The 16,218-nt window shown below is 41.8% G+C and overlaps 1 protein-coding gene across 2 annotated transcripts in view; it reads right to left on the bottom strand.

Annotated features, from left to right (window-relative positions):
- NELL1 (neural EGFL like 1) overlaps nucleotides 1-16,218 on the bottom strand; it is a 310,625-nt gene that overhangs the window by 257,577 nt on the left and 36,830 nt on the right. For both annotated transcript variants that reach the window (XM_054390328.1, XM_054390329.1), the window contains exon 4: nucleotides 5,169-5,339. In XM_054390328.1, the coding sequence (XP_054246303.1) occupies nucleotides 5,169-5,339 (171 nt within the window). The remainder of the gene's footprint in view (nucleotides 1-5,168; nucleotides 5,340-16,218) is intronic.

Genomic DNA, 16,218 nt, shown 5'->3' with positions numbered 1-16,218 from the left:
TGCCTGGTCAAAGGATTTAAGACATGACAGGCACAGACAAGGATTGTAATCAATTCTTTTTATAGCACTTTTCCAGCACTTTTGTAAATACTCAGGGCCTTCTCTCAATTCTATCCATGTAATATACAAAAAAAAAAAAAAAGTTCAACTGATTCTTGTAGGATGAAAAAAAATTTATCATAATTAGGGTCCTAGTTAAGATACATCATCATTCAGTCTTCACTCCCATTCAACCTGCTGTTCTATTGATCCATTATCTACTCCATGAAAGACCCTGGCTATTAAAAAGCTTCTTTTAAAAAAAACCCAACTCTTCTCAAGTAATGCTGAATGCCTCTTGAACATTTCCTTCCAGCTTAACTACAATAACAGTAATGATACAGGCCTGATAGCAGCTGACATGATGTGCCAGCTGGAGATCCCTCTTAGGCTAAGAAGTGTATAGCCTTTCTGTCCAACAAAAAAGGGACAATCAGCAGGTGAAAATTAAATTCCAATCCACAACACCACAGATCTGAAGTTGGGTACACCTGTAATGCACAATTACCCAAGTAAACATTGCTCTGACAGCTTCTGCTCCAGCTTCAAGAGAGGAGAAGCAATCTAGGTCACCAAATCATACTCGAATGCTGAGAGGAAATTACCTAGCTGCATAACACTACCACCACGCCATCTTCTCTCTCCAGAGAAAGTGTTTTACAGTAAGTAAAGCAGTGAATCCCTCTTTTAAATGCAGCCCTTAACCTTCTTCAAATTTATTACCATTTAATTAAAGTCACAGGACTTTGTTTAGAGAAGTTGAAAACCTCAGGTTGGCAGCCAGAATCTCTTATTTATAAGAGCTCAGAGGTCTCAGGTTCCCATATTTGGATTATGTTGCTTTAATTTATTTATTTTTCCAATTAAAAAGTTCTCACTGCTCATGCATTTTTTATTCCCTAATGCTCTGTTCTAGCAGGAGAAACATAAAAGAAGCAGACAACATGTTTTTTCAGTTGGAGACTACTTCCTAGCCTGCTCCAGTTTTATAATCTATTCTCTTACACTCTTACCAACCCCCTCCATCAAACAGCTAAGGGTATCCATCAAATCCACAGGCTGTACTCATTGTAAAAGCACATTTTTTTTTCCACTGGAAAGCATTACTTTTTTCCTTTCAGCAAAGTGCCTTCCTCCCTTTTATGCTGAAGTAAAGGAATCCTGATACTGCTGGAACAGTTGAGTACCTTCAGAGCAATATGGCTGATGAGAAATTCAACAGCAAAAATACAAAGCAAGTCTTCAAGTTTACATTCCTCAGATCAGACACACAGTGAAGAATTTGGGATACACCTTTCTTCAATAACTTGTCAATAAATACATTTTGATACAGCACCTATCACCTCACCAACTGTAGGCTTTGTGCTATCCCCCCGCTCTTCTCTCAGCCCTGTTGAACACAACATTTTCATGCAGTTACTGTTGTAGGGACGAGCACTGCAATGGACAGTTGGGCACCACAGGCAACACCACAGGTGAAACCAGTTCCCAATGAAGACAAATTCCAGCTCTTTGTAGGCCTCTGGCCATCTCCTAAAGTTCAAATCTCCTAACAACACAGCTATGAACAGCAGGACCCTTTACCTCCACCCCCTTAAGAGGCCAAATGGGGGAAGGTGCATGGAAGAGTTTATTTCATTTTATATTAACCCTTTAGAGTCAGAGGTTATTTAAGGACCCTATGGCAATGGCACAGTTGCTCTAGCTTAAACTAAACACTCAGCAGAATGCCTGTGACAACCCCCTTTTCCCTAGGGCATGGCAGCACAGATCCCACACACAACCAGTATTTTGAAACAAGATTTGTTCACCAGTAGTGGACTCAGCATTGGAGATACAACAAAGCTAAGAGCAGCAGACTTCATTGCCGTGTTACTTTTAGCACAGGTTTCTCTTCTGTGTCAGTTGTACACATAATTACTGTAGTCTTTTCATTTTTCTAAGCTTTCAGAACCTTTCTAGAGTGTTAGAAGCATGATAGCAAGCACACTTGCTGCTTATTATGCCAATTCTCTAAGTTGCATCCTTAGCTGGGGGTATCTGCTTAGGCCCAACACAAAGGCTCTCCAAGTCAGTTAGGAGACTCTGGTGATATTCAACAGGTTTTTAGTCTGGGCTCTCTCTTCCTGTGTCAGCAGCCCCAAGCTCTAGCACTAAACTCAGCTACAATTCTCACTCTTCTTGCTGCAGCACCAAACAGAGCAAGTGGGATGCAGCAGGAGTTGAATTCAAGGGGCATGTACTTGGGCAAGCACATCTGGCACAGATGCCTCCTCCACCATATTACATCTTGTTAGAACAGAGGCAATGACACTATTTTAAAGATGACTCTTAAAAGCACTAAAGCCTTTCACTATTTCTCAAGTAATTTTCCCTACCCTATTCAGGTCTGAAAAACAAAGTCAGCTTTGAACTGAATCCAAAAGACAACCAAGTAGCAAATGTCAAAGTAATTTTACAAATCAGAGTAATGTGGGTAATAAGGTTGAGAAGAATAAAAGTAGATTGGACTATTTACAAATTCCAAGTTTCACCTCCAACACTTCTTGATCTGCTGCAGCTTTTGGAGGCCAGAAGAGTAGCTTTGGATCTCAATACAAACCCTGTAGCAAAATTAGGTTGTGGTTGGGCATTTTTTGCAATGCAAACATTTCCTATGCACTCTCACATGCAGGTTAACTTTAATTAAACACCACATCCACAGATCACCCAGAACAGCCTTCTAGGTGTACAAAACATTACCATAGCCCTAAATAAAAGGAGTAATGTGTTTACACACATTCACACATATCTGTAAGGAAGCAGTGTTACAACCTCCCTAAAAAAATCCAGTAGGAATCCAAGGGATCAATTTTGTTGGCCTTTTTTTTTTTTTCCCCCTTTTGCTTTATTTTCATTTTTTTACAGGGATTAAGAACAGTAAGTAAAAAGCAGATAACTTCTTGAACTAGGTAGGTACACTTCCAGCTAAACTCTTGTTCTGATGACACCAAATCACTACAGGGGATCACAGAATGGTAGAAGTTGGAGATCATCTGGCCCACCCCAAACAATGGGACAGGTGAATCTATTGACTGCAGTGGTATTCTCTCTCCCTGTGACTTACTCACTCTTCATTTTCACATCTTTTGACATTTATCATAGCATCATCAGGAAATGCTAGCGCAAAGGTGAATGAGATGGTGACTCCTCTTCTGACTGCAAAGAGGACTAAAAAAGGAAAATTATGACACAACTGAACTGGGATGCTACAGCTGACTCAGGAACTTAAAGACTCCTTTTTCTTTTTTTTCTTTTTTCTCATTTAAACTTCTGCTGTGACCTGCCCTCAAGTCATGCTTTCAGAACTAATCTCATAACTTTTCCAAAGGAATTGTCATAAAACACCCTAAACACACAGCCAAATAGAGGCATTTAGGGAACAGCCTTGACGTGTACCTCTTCAAGAGACACTCATAGATGGATCAGCCCTGGTTAGGGCTACCTGACAGAGACTGCCATACACATCTATCACCACAGACAACAGCAGAGCTCGTTCCAGAATTGTATCTATCTATTGGTGCAAAGAAAATCAAGTCACAACCAATACTGTGCAGCTCTCTGGATAGCTGGATAGTTCCTGGATTGACCCCTGCACTGGGCAGGCATTTGTGTTGTGTTCCTTTCACATTGTGTGCAAGAAGGCAGCCAGCAAAACAATATGCTAAACACATTTCTTTCTAAAACACATTTCACAAGTAAAAAAATGTTTATAAATCTAACCAAAAAAAAAAAAGAGAAAGAAAAAAGGGCAGATAATGAAGAACCTGTCCCAAAGCCCAGTATGTCAATGAACAAACACAGAAGTGTGTTATTGTAAGCAAAAAAAAAAAAAAAAAAAAAGAGAGCATAACAGAAACAAATAATGTTAAGATAAATAGATCAGATAACTGAGATGAAGACAATCTTCACAAATTGTAGATTTCATGGCTCAATGAAATTAAAATTGCTGTAAGCATTTAATTGCTTCTAGGGTCTGAGTAAAAGGATTCAATAAGCAACCTTCCTTCAGATTAGATTTTTATTCTCAGTAGTTAGTGCAGTTGCAGAAAATGGCTGTAACCTTCTTCTCAAAACAGTATCTCATAATTACTTGGCTCAAAACTTTCAGATGTCCCAGTACCACAGACTCCCATCACGCTCACACAACTTTATTCTGCACACCTGAACTAAATGAAGACTTCAGAAATAAATAACTGCTACCATCACCCTATCCATTCAAGTGCCACAAGTCCAAAATGCTTTTGATCTCACCAAGGGCTGAGGATGTACACAAAAGTAGGGGAGCATTTTCTTCAGTCCTAAAAACTATTTGGAAGGTCCCAATTTCAAGTGTTCTGAGTTTCCTCATCAACCACTAAGCTCACAAAAGCCTAGGTCTTCAATACACCATGAGATCAAGTCCCAAGGGAAGAGAGATTCTAGGGAAAAGAGGTTCTAGGTTTGCTGGAGTTTATTCCTTGAAGTCCTGACAATCTGCCATCTTGCAGTCTTCACAACTTTTAAAAGGAAAATAAAAGTGCAACGACAGACAGAATATCCTTCAGAAAATAGAAAGCACCAGTTCTAGACATGCAAAATTAATCCTTCCAGGTTTCTCAGAAGTTTCCAGGTGGGACAGCAGGTGGGGAAAAAAATATTAAAATAAAAATAAATCAGTAAAAAGTGTCTTGCTTGATTAAGTAAAATAAAATTAAAATGGTTCTGACATGTCTATCTGTTCTTCCAAGTTTTCAGGTATGCTGGCTGAACCCAGCAGATCACAACAGAGCAGACTGCACACCCATCTATCACACTTAAGTGCAATCACAGTCAAACCTAACATCAGGCAGGTAGTGCCTAAACTACAGAGATACTTTTACTACTCCCCAGTCAGCAATCAACCTTTTCCAGGTTTGTTCATAATCACAACAAATCGTTTCATTTTAATTCTTTGTTTTCCTCTTCTTATCCCATGGCAGTTTGCTGTGCTTTTTAAATCAGAGATTTCTTTTTTTTTTCTCCTTCAAAAATTCTCTTTTTCCAGTTTTATTGCTGTAACTACAGAGCATCTTTTAAAGGTATACACATTACTGAAGGTATGTTCTTACCTGTTGCAGTCCACGTGGAGCAGAAGGTGGGATGCACTAAGGGACACAGCTATCTTATGCCACTGCCCATCAGCCAGGCGGTATGGGAACACCTCTGTTCTTGATTTCCCATTAAACCTGTAGTGATATCTTATCTCATCCCGCAGGCCACTGCTCTCCACTTCAAAATAGCTGGATTGAAAAACAGGAAGAAGAATCAGTTCCATGTTTTGATTTATTCATTGCCTCCGACACTTCTTTCTTAATTCATAGACTTCTCTAATCAAGCACCACATGGAAGGTCACAATCTAAAGAGGATGAGACACTGGATCAGGTTGCCCAGGGAGGTGGTAGGAGCCCTGTCCCAAGAAGTTTTTAAGGTCAGGCAGGATGTGGCTCTGAGCAACCTGATCTAGTGTGAGGTGTCCCTGCCCATGGCAGGGGGGTTGGAACTAGATAATCCTTGAGGACCCTTGCAACCCTAACAATTCTATAATACTATGATTAGCTACTAGTTGGGGTTTTTTTTAGAAGAGAAAGATGCAAGACCATACATTCAGTGCATTACAGCACCGGCACCACCGTTCACACAGCACCAGCACCACCATTTACACAAAGGCAGCTCACATTCAAAACACCATTGGACAGTCCTGGAAATTGAAGTCCTCTTTTTACCCACAGAACAGGTTGAATGTACAAGAAAACGATCCTTATTCTCATCACTAAAATGTTTTGTATAAACACAAGATTTGCAGGAAATGCAAAAACAGAGACCTGCATATATCATTACCAATGAACAACCAACAAGCCATTACATTAAGAAAACAATAGATAATCATTACATTTTTATTTACTATTTGAAAATCCACTTCTTAAAAATCTGACTCCTCTTAGGACTCCCCTGAATATAATCATGCTCCACTCCTCTTCTGACTTTTGTTGTTACAGCTGTAATTGTTCAGCTTTATAAGGGAATAAAACCTCCTGGCTGGATTAAGAGTCTCAGCATCTGGCATACACAATCAGAACCTTCAGCTGTCACCAGAGAACAGCCACAGGAGGGCTAAGTACAGCTATTAACTGGCTTCATGGCAACAGGAGGACTCAGTTGTTCTTCTAGGGAGAATATAGCCCCTCGAGGTGGTAGCATGCTGCCAATGTAGATTGTGAAGTCTTCTCTTGGACCCCAGATCACACAGAGTATTTACAGCATATCAAATCAAGGCTTTCTTTTTCCTGCTAAAACGAAGCCCTGGATGTTAGCTTGTCCAGTTAGTGCCAACCCATGCCTGCCTCCACAGTGTCACATCCTTCCCTACCAGACAATGCCAATTTAACAGCTGAGAGATGAGTGCCAATTTGGGGTAACAGAAATCATACATACAGTAATGAAATCCACTTCCAAAAACTAAGTGCAACACACAAAAAAAAAAAAAAAATCAGTATCCAGGTGCTGACTTTCATTTTCACCTAAGCCTTTTGCACTGCTCAGCTGTACACAGACCTTAACAGCCAGTGTGCACAAGTGTTCCAGGAGGTGTGTGCACTTCAGCACAAGTGGCTCTTACCAGTTGAATGGGACCTCTTTAGCACCTACAAATTAAAACACAGAGCTATTTGGGAGGAACCTACTTAGGTGATAAAACACTAGCTGGGAATTGGTGCAAAAAAACCTTGCAACACACCAGGAAGGGAGGCCACCAAAACCATAAATCTGGACCAAAAGAGAAACTCAAACCCTTCTCCATCCTGCCAATGCCTTGCAATTAGATTTTTCATGCAACATATGAGCGTGTTCAGGCTACCTGAGTCAAAGACTCAGGTGGCAAAGTAAAAACAGTCACAGGCAGATAAAAGCAAAACCAAAACAGAATGAAAACACAGCAGGCATGAGTACAGAGTGGAAAAAATAAAGAAGGCTGGTGTGAAGGGACTGCCCTGCTTTGTGAACACTGAGGCACAAGGGGGGGACAAAGAGGATTTTTCTAAACATGAGCAGAATGTTGATTAATGACTACCACTAGCCACTAAAATACCTACATTACAGTCACAGAAAATCTGGAGAAGGATTTTTTAATTATTTTATTTTGAGCACAGTCAATAAACAGAACTTACTGCTGCTGGCATTTTAAGCCAGGAAAGCACTAGGACAAGTAGTGCCAGTGAAGTCATACTTGCAAAGTTAAACATTTCATAATTGCCATCTGCTGCCAAAGCACAAAAGGAAGTCATCAAAGGGACCTTCTTTCTCTCTTGTTCAAATAAACAGCAGTGAGGCAGAAAACTTTAAAAATAAATAAATAAATTTTAAAAAGCTACACAGCATTCTAGTCTCTCTCTCACACACACACAAAAATATGTATAAATATATATACATATATATTCATATCCTTGATCATAGCAGCTTAAGAGCCTGAGAGCAAGAGAAGCTCCTGCTGCAGGAAGCACATCTCTTCCTGCAGTCATCCTTCACAATCTCTTACAGGCACACAGCCTAATCGTTCACTACACAATGTTTTGTTTGTTAACAACAAGGCAACAGTTCAGCCCTGGAAAAGGTCAGTCAGATACTGTACTTAATCACATCTCTGCTCTGTTATACTGTACTTAATCACATCACTCCTCTATTATGTGAGCAGCCCAGGGAATTGCAAAGCAATGTAGTTTCTCATCTGACAAGCTTTAGTGCCAATAGTTAGTTCAGGACTGAAAACAGCCTGTTGCTTATGCCCTGAGTTTGTTGTCAGCCTCCCCACTAATTTATATAATACAGAAGTGATTAGTTAAGATTTACTATAAAAGGCAGTACTAACCTTCCTATCTACATACACATAATGCACTGCTAGGCACCACAGGACTGTATAAAAAAGTAGATTTTACCTCTTCAGTGACAGGAAAGGAGGATGACAGCAGACAAACCCTGCACCTATTTTTCACTACTCTTCAGCAAGTGCAAATCAGAAGCAGCTACACTTAGACAGCCATCAATAAACAAGTCAACAAAATCCCAGCAGAGGAAACTGGCTGGGTTAGCCCAACAACTGTCTGTCTCAAGGGTTTAAAAACACAAGGCAATGTAAGCCAACACTCTTGCATTGATTTTATTTTTGAAGGGGCACAAATTCTCATCAAGATGTTGACTATACATATACACCCTTCATCACATCCACAGTTCAGAAAATGTAGCTGTCATGCCTCCACCAGAACATAATTCACATGCAAATAGCTTCCTCAATAGCAAATATCTTTTCTTTCCTCACCCTACCAGACTCTGAAGGAAAGCCTCTTCAAAAGCAGTAACATAAAGGCCATTCATTCCTGGAAATAAATGTGCCTGCTCTGTGTTTAAATTCTAAGCTGCAAATTGTGGAAAGGAAAACAAATGAGTGGGAAAACATAACCTTGGGCAAGAAATCATCAACCTGTGAGAAAATAATTAGTAAATCAGAGAAAATAAATAGATTTTTTTTTAATATCTACCTCATCTTTGACTTGAAATGCACAGTTTATTTTTTTTTTTCATCTACTATAAACTAACAGATTAATATACAAGAGGCAAGAAAATTAATGAATCTCTAACAGGTGCTTTGCAGGTGCTACCCAATATTTTGAGAGGAAAACATAGGTACAGAATAAATCAGGGTCCTGAAAAGTCTGCAGCTTCTTGGACTGCCTGAATAAATGTATCATCAGTAGGCAAGTGTGAACTTCCAGCATTGCCATGAGATCCTTATCAAAAGCCTAAGGGAAATCCCCAAGTATTACAACTAGTTCTGCTTCTGTACCACATCCACATGAAGCTTGTGCATCACTTGCTAAACAGTCACTCCCTGCAACTCCCCTCAAGACCTTTTCCCAGAGAGACAGAGAGGAGAGAGAGGAATCTACCTGTCAACTTGTTTGCACAAAGCGATGCTTTCTTGTTTTATTTGTTATTTCTTGATGAGGATGGGTTTTTTTAAACATTTTTTTTTCCCAAACAGGCAGGATCACAAGTCAGATGCATTCTGACAGATGAAATTCTCAGAATAAATGTATTAAGAGAGCTTACTGTTTATCGAACAACAACGAGATGTGACCTTGGCTGAAATTTTCCCACTACTACAATTTTCATATTTGCTAAGCATGCAAGCTCCTGCTGCCTTCTTTTACACAATTATAGATTTCAAATGCCTTTTTTTAATAGGTCTGTCCATAGTCTCTCTCGTTCAAATCCCAATGTGTAAGAGAAAAAGAAAAAAAAAAAAGAAAATAGGAAAAACATGTTGCTAAATTCAGATTAATTTTATGCACATCAAAAAAGTTGTGATATTTTAAGATCCTGCAATATGCTATGCAGAAGGACAATGTTATTGCACAAACAGCTGAAGATGCTTTACAGTTCTGACAACTTTTGCAACCCCCACACAAATACTGTTATAAGAGGATAAAGCCTGATCAGTGGTGCTGCTCTTTTTTCCCTCTTCAGTCACAATCATAGTGAATATTTCACTATGTTCCTGACAGCTCCCTTTTACTTCCAGTTCAGAGGAAAAAGGTGTCTAAAAGTATACTGTAGGTTGGAAACAGCTGCTTTGGATGTAATGACCAAAAAAAACAAAAAAAAAAAAAAACCCAAAACCTGGAGAATCATAGAATCAGCCAGGTTGGAAGAGACCTCCAAGATCATCCAGTCCAACCTATCACCCAGCCCTATGCAATCAACCAGACCATAGCACCAGGTGCCTCATCCAGGCTTCTCTTGAACATCTCCAGGGACTGTGACTCCACCACCTCCCTGGGCAGCCCATTCCAATGGCAAATCTCTCTCTCTGTGAAGAACATCCTCCTAATATCCAGCTTATATCTCCCCTGGCACAGCTTGAGACTGTGTCCCCTTGTTCTGCTGCTGTTTTTCTGGGAGAAGTCATTAATAATATTAAATAACAGCATGTTAAAGACCTGAAGCGGAAAAAGCAAAGTGTTTCTATAAGGAGAGGTATCTTAATCCCTCATCTGCATTAAAGATGTATGTTCATCTATTTATTACATCCCCCACAGTGCTGATCTTAATCTGTGACAAACAAACGTGTTGCATTCAAAGATTTGACTGCTGTTGGGTTGTGAAAGTGGTGAAAGCAGGGAAGGCTCTACAGACTCCAAGTAAGACACAAGTCCAGGAAGAGCTCTGGGATCTATGTCCTTCTGAATCTCCTTTCTGCACACAACGTTTTTCATTTGTATCTTCATGATGCTCACATCTATCACAAGACATTGAAACATCCCACAATGAAGACAGGGCACCATCTGGTAAGCACAATACTGATTAAATGCTTGATAAGAGCTCTAAGAACTAAAGCAAAGCTACGTTTTACATTAAATTCTGGAAATGTTCTCCTTTATCACTTTCAAACACAAATAAAGCAGAGTTATAATTCTGACTGTACAACTTCCATCATCCCTGATCAAGTGCCAAATGAAGCCCCACAGCCTCTTTCAAGGAGCAGCACCAGCACTTATAGCAGATGCTCTTAAAGCTACTGAACAGATGTCCCAGGGCAAGGCAGCAGGCACAGATGGCATCTCTGTGAATATGTACAAACTTGGGGTTGCCATCCAGTCAAAACACTTGTGCATCTGCTTAACTTTGTGTGAGAGAAGGTCACAAAACCACAGGAGTTCAAGTATGGAAGCACCGTTCACTTCGCACACACTGCAGCGACACAACAATACCAGTTCCCTCAACTGCTGGAAAAAAACACTGCCATAAGAAGAATCAAGCTGTTATTGAATAACAGCTTCTGGAAAGTTCCACCAGACTGGTCAAGGCACAGCTGTCAGTTTTTCATAGCAAAATGAGTTTAAAGAACTTCAGAGACCAGCCCCTTTCATGTCACCAGCTAGAAGTTTGGGAAGCTTCTGTACAAATTTGCCTATTCAGACATGTTTGCACACACAGCTTTTTCATTGCACAATAGCACTGAGCCAAACAGAATATCAGAGCATTTAATGATGCTTAATGATAAGAATGGCTTCAGGCAAGACTGTGCTTTATCATCTTCACAGACATCTTGATGTATTCAGAGACAAACAGCCATGGAATCCACTTGCTTTATCACATAGATTTCATTCTACAGAGACTCAGTGATGAATCACAAATCATTACTCCTTTGGCCTTCCACTGCTCCTCACTACTGATGGAGTCTGTGCACACAGTGGAACACACAGCACAGTGTTATTTTGGTTGTGCTGCAACATAAAAGTAACTGGGAGCCTGTTCTAATGCTTCCTGGTGGAAAGCAAGTCAGGCCAAGAGCAAGCAGTGGGTACACTGCGCTGCAGATAAGCTGGCAGGCACAGGCCCAAGACCATCACCACAGTCCATGAAGCCATAGAGAACAAAAGCAGTGCCTCTGAGACAAGAGATGCATCTCTTGAAACAGAAGTAAACACTCACCTTACTGTTGGCACCAGAGTTCTGTATGGATGCAAAACTAGAACAAGCAAGAGCTGTCAAAGCAAGTATTTCAGCTGCTTGCACAGGCACTCTTCTCCTAGTCTAGTCACTATTAAGTGACAGGGTAAGATCCCAAGCTCTGAAGCACCATGCATTGCCAAACACTGGATTTTGAAGAAATGCTCTTAGGTGCTCAAGCGTACAGATCTAGCCCTCCACTATGTGCTGACAAACCACGCAAACCTGCTTTCTACAGGTAGGTTTAAATACAGGCAGATCGAAGGGCTGCAGCAGAAATCCAGATGTGGGAAAGCTCCACTTCCTACCATGGCAGAGACTACATGCTGGTATCATCAAAGCTCACAAGCTAAATCAGGTTAGCACAAAGGGTGTTGTGAATAGGAGGATCATACTGTTTGACAGGCACCTGAACATGAGCCAGCAGTGTGCCCAGGTGGCCAAGAGAGCCAAAGGCATCCTGGCCTGCATCAGGCATAGTGTGGCCAGCAGGAGCAGGGAGGTCATTGTACCCCTGTACACAGCACTGGTTAGGCCACACCTTGAGTACTGTGTCCAGTTCTGGGCCCTTCAGTTTAGGAAAGATGTTGAATTGCTGGAGCATGTCCAGAGAAGGGCAACGAGGCTGGGGAGAGGCCTTGAGCACAAGCCCTATGAGGAGAGGCTGAGGGAGCTGGGGGTGTTTAGCCTGGAGAAGAGGAGGCTCAGGGGAGACCTCATTGCTGTCTACAACTACCTGAAGGGAGGTTGTAGCCAGGAGGGGGTTGGTCTCTTCTCCCAGGCAACCAGCACCAGAACAAGAGGACACAGTCTCAAGCTGCGCCAGGGGAGGTTTAGGCTGGAGGTGAGGAGAAAGTTCTTCACAGAGAGAGTGGTTGGCCATTGGAATGTGCTGCCCAGGGAGGTGGTGGAGTCACCATCCCTGGAGGTGTTCAAGAGGGCTTGGACGTGGCACTTGGTGCCATGGTTTAGATAGTCATGAGGTATAGGGTGACAGGTTGGACTCGATGATCCTTGAGGTCTCTTCCAGCCTTCTTGATTCTTGATTCTTGATCTGTGACAGTGAAGGTGTCTTACTGAAAAATCATATGAAGCTTCTGTAGAAGAAAAAGCTAAACACTGGATGTTGTGCAAAGGCTCTGTCATCACCTACAGTATTCCAAAAGCATTCCTTCTATGCAAGCAAATCCAAAGTAAGCCAAAACTTAATACTAAATACTTTCAGTCTCCTCAGGTAAGAGCTGGAGAGTTCAATTTCACTCTGCTGTTGACTAGCTAAACAAGGTTCTTTCAGGCATTTGTATCCTTTCATTTCGAACAAAAGGAACTAAACCAAGTCAATTAAACAACTTTACTGTTCCACCCAAGCCACTCGGAAGACAACAGCCTAGCATGAAACATTTAGCAATAAAAACACCTACACTGACGTTTTCTATAAACATTTTGTCTTTTGTTCTACAAATCTCCTCCGTGACAGCTGGGCATGCAAGCTGCAAGGCAGCGCTCACTCATGATGCTCAAAACATGCATTTGTGTACCTGCAACTTGGCAAAGGACATCCAAATACAAATTTACTTTCTTTTTTGATCATATAAAGAAAAAAAAGTGACCCCAACATCTGCCTGCCAGCTAGAAGACAGCTGGAGCCAGAGCTGGTATGAAGTACCTATTTATTTTCATGGCATGCATTCTAAGGACTGACCTTAAGCATTTTTGTTTCCATTTTGCAGTGAATAAGAGATCTTACAAGCAAGTTCTGGACTTCAAAAGTATTTCCACCTCTGTGGAGATACAGCTCTACTTCCTACATACAATATCTGCCATGCCAGAAGCATTTTGAAAATAGCTGAAATATTTAGCAGAACACAGAAATAAACTTAGTGCCTGTTCACATTAGCATACATCAGCCAGCGTGGACTGACCAGGAGATGCAACTGCCTACAGCCCTCAAAAGTCTATCTTCACAGTGCCTGCTACCTGCCTACTATCTGAAAAAGACCTGGTCTGTCTCCTATCCATAGTAAACCAAGTAGGTAGTACCTAAAAACAGTACAGCATTTTAGCAGGCTTCAGACCTAGCACAGTCAGGAGGACAGAAGAGTCTTACCATTTGTGTAAGGTAAAGGCATGAGACTCCTGAGCTGCTACCTCTAAACCAAAGCAAAAATAAACCCCCAGCAAACACATGGTCCTCATACACACACAGACAGAAACACCCACAAGAACCAAGACATCTCTGCTAAAGGTAGGTATCTGCAAGAAGTGGCCATGTAATGGGAGAAATTTATTCCCTCCCAAGAAGCAGCAGTTGATCTCACAGTAAGGGGTGCAATCTAATGTCAGCACTCCTGAAAGACATGGCCTCACTTTCCTACCTGCTTATTCCACCCCCATCCCTTTTAGCCATTCAGTTGCAACACGGCATGCCGACCCAATGAATGAGCCTGGCAGAAAAGAAGAATCATTTCTTCACATATCACCACTCCAAACCCATCACCTCATACTGTCACTGTAACTCTAAGGCAAGGAACTCAACCCACAATTACACTCTGAAGCAGTCCTTGAAGGGCTCATCATCCACAGCCCTTGGCCAAAGGTCAGTTCCCCCAGTGCACCAGTGAACTATTTGCAATCATCCACAAAGCATTTCTATCTGAGAACTTACTGAAGAGGAGCTGTTGAGTTTTTAAGGTTAACCAGGGACTCTGAGCTGGCATTAACTCAGGGATCACTGTAGGTATGCAAGAGCCTGGAGCTACCAGTATGACCAGAGTCCCCAGCAGAGCTGTCCCCATCAGAGCTGTCACCAGAGTATTGCCCCAGTCCAGTCCCTCCCTTCCTCCCATTCATCACTGCAGCAAGAACTCTGCTCAAGGGAGCCCCAAATACACAATCTCTAAACAGCAGATTTTAATAAAACAAAAGAGGATAACACAGCCTTTTACACTACTGAGATCTACCACAATATTTGAAAACAAATTACCCTAATTGCTATGTCCTTACACAAAAGGTTTTGCTCTCTGATCTTGCCCACAAATCCAGCTTTTCAGTGAATTCTTATGACAAATTGTATTTGTCTGCATTTCTGCTATATTCCCAGCAAAACCTCTTTTCCTTTCCACTCTCAAGGCTCAGTCACGTCTGCTCCCTGCTGCTCTCTGGATGCCTTCGGTCTCCACCTACCCTGCAGGTCTCCCTCTTCCCCTCCTTCCCTCCCTGCTGCCACCTGAGCACTGGCAGCTTTCCACAGCTGGCAGCTGGTCATCAGGGCAGGCACTGCCACCCTCCTCCCTGTCAGAAGGCAGCACCTAGGGCAAGGAAAGCACACAGGCATCCTTACTAAACAGTAGACAACACCTCAAAACCAGGCACAGCACCCACTCTAAGGGCAAACCAAGCAAATGGCCACCTATGAATAATACCTTGCTGACATCAAACTGTCTGATCTTTGTTACATTCTTCAAGTTACATTCTCAACAAGCAGCTCAAATTCAGCAGACAACTGTCTTCAGAAAGTTGCCTTCAGTGTGAGACATTTCAGTGCAGAGGGTCATAAAGCAGGCAGATAGAATAACTCAGCATGTTGGAGAAGAGTCCCTGGGGACCCACACATCCTGCTCCTGGCTGACAACAACATTTCTGCACTGTCCAAATTCAGTTTTAAAGAGTGTCAAACTCTATGAGGATCAACCCATTGATGGCCTTGATGCAGGAATCAGAGGTGCAAAAGAAAAAAAGTGTTAGGAGCAAGAATGGGCCTGAAGATAGCCATTTAGGATCTTAGATGTGGTACACTGCTGATTTCACATGAGGTGACCAATTAATAAATAACCTGGTACAACAGCTACCAGCACAACAAGAGATGATGGCAGGTAGTTGGTCTGACACCATACAGGGTGTCAGTACTCAAGCTCTGTCATATGGTGTAGGATTAGGATGGTTTTAGTACCGTTAGAGGAGTTATTCTTGGAACCAAGACGTTAACAATAACTTGAAAGGAGAATGCAGTTGAGAAACTAAGAGGGTTTAACTCTTGTTTAAGGCTTTGAAGGCCTTTGGTTTGGGGCTATCTTAAGTTTCTAGAGAGCAGTCAGGATTACAGGGGAGAGTGGCAGGAGAAAAAGAGTGGTCAGGCACTGGAATGTGCTGCCCAGGGAGGTGGTTGAGTCACCAACCCTGGATGTGTTTAAAAATTGTTTGGATGTGGTACCTGGGGAAATGGTTTAGGGGTGGTGAACCTTGGAGAGTAGGGTTCTCAGCTGGACTTGGTGATCCTGAGGGTCTTTTCCAACCCGAATGTTTCTGTGATGCTGAGTAGAGTTGATAGAGAAGTTAGGATGGTGTTAAGGTGTTTTGCTAGTATACTACTGATTTATGTGGCTTGTGGAGTTTGGTGGGAGTGTGACTGCTGAGTAACAGGTAAGGCAAGAGATACAAGAACAAGCCCAGCAGGGATAGGAGGGCAATAATTAAGACTGCTGTGGTTATTTCTTGTTTGGTAAGGTCTTCAATGATGGGTCATTGAGGCAGGAAGCCTGTAAGTGGTGGGAGCCCAGGTAAGGATAGTAGGGTGAGTATATGGGCTGCATTGGGTAGAGGGGGTTTTGTTCATGAGG

This window comes from Indicator indicator, chromosome 21, assembly GCF_027791375.1.
Source record: "Indicator indicator isolate 239-I01 chromosome 21, UM_Iind_1.1, whole genome shotgun sequence".
Classification (NCBI taxonomy): domain Eukaryota; kingdom Metazoa; phylum Chordata; class Aves; order Piciformes; family Indicatoridae; genus Indicator; species Indicator indicator.
This window is presented reverse-complemented; position numbering and strand designations above follow the sequence as displayed.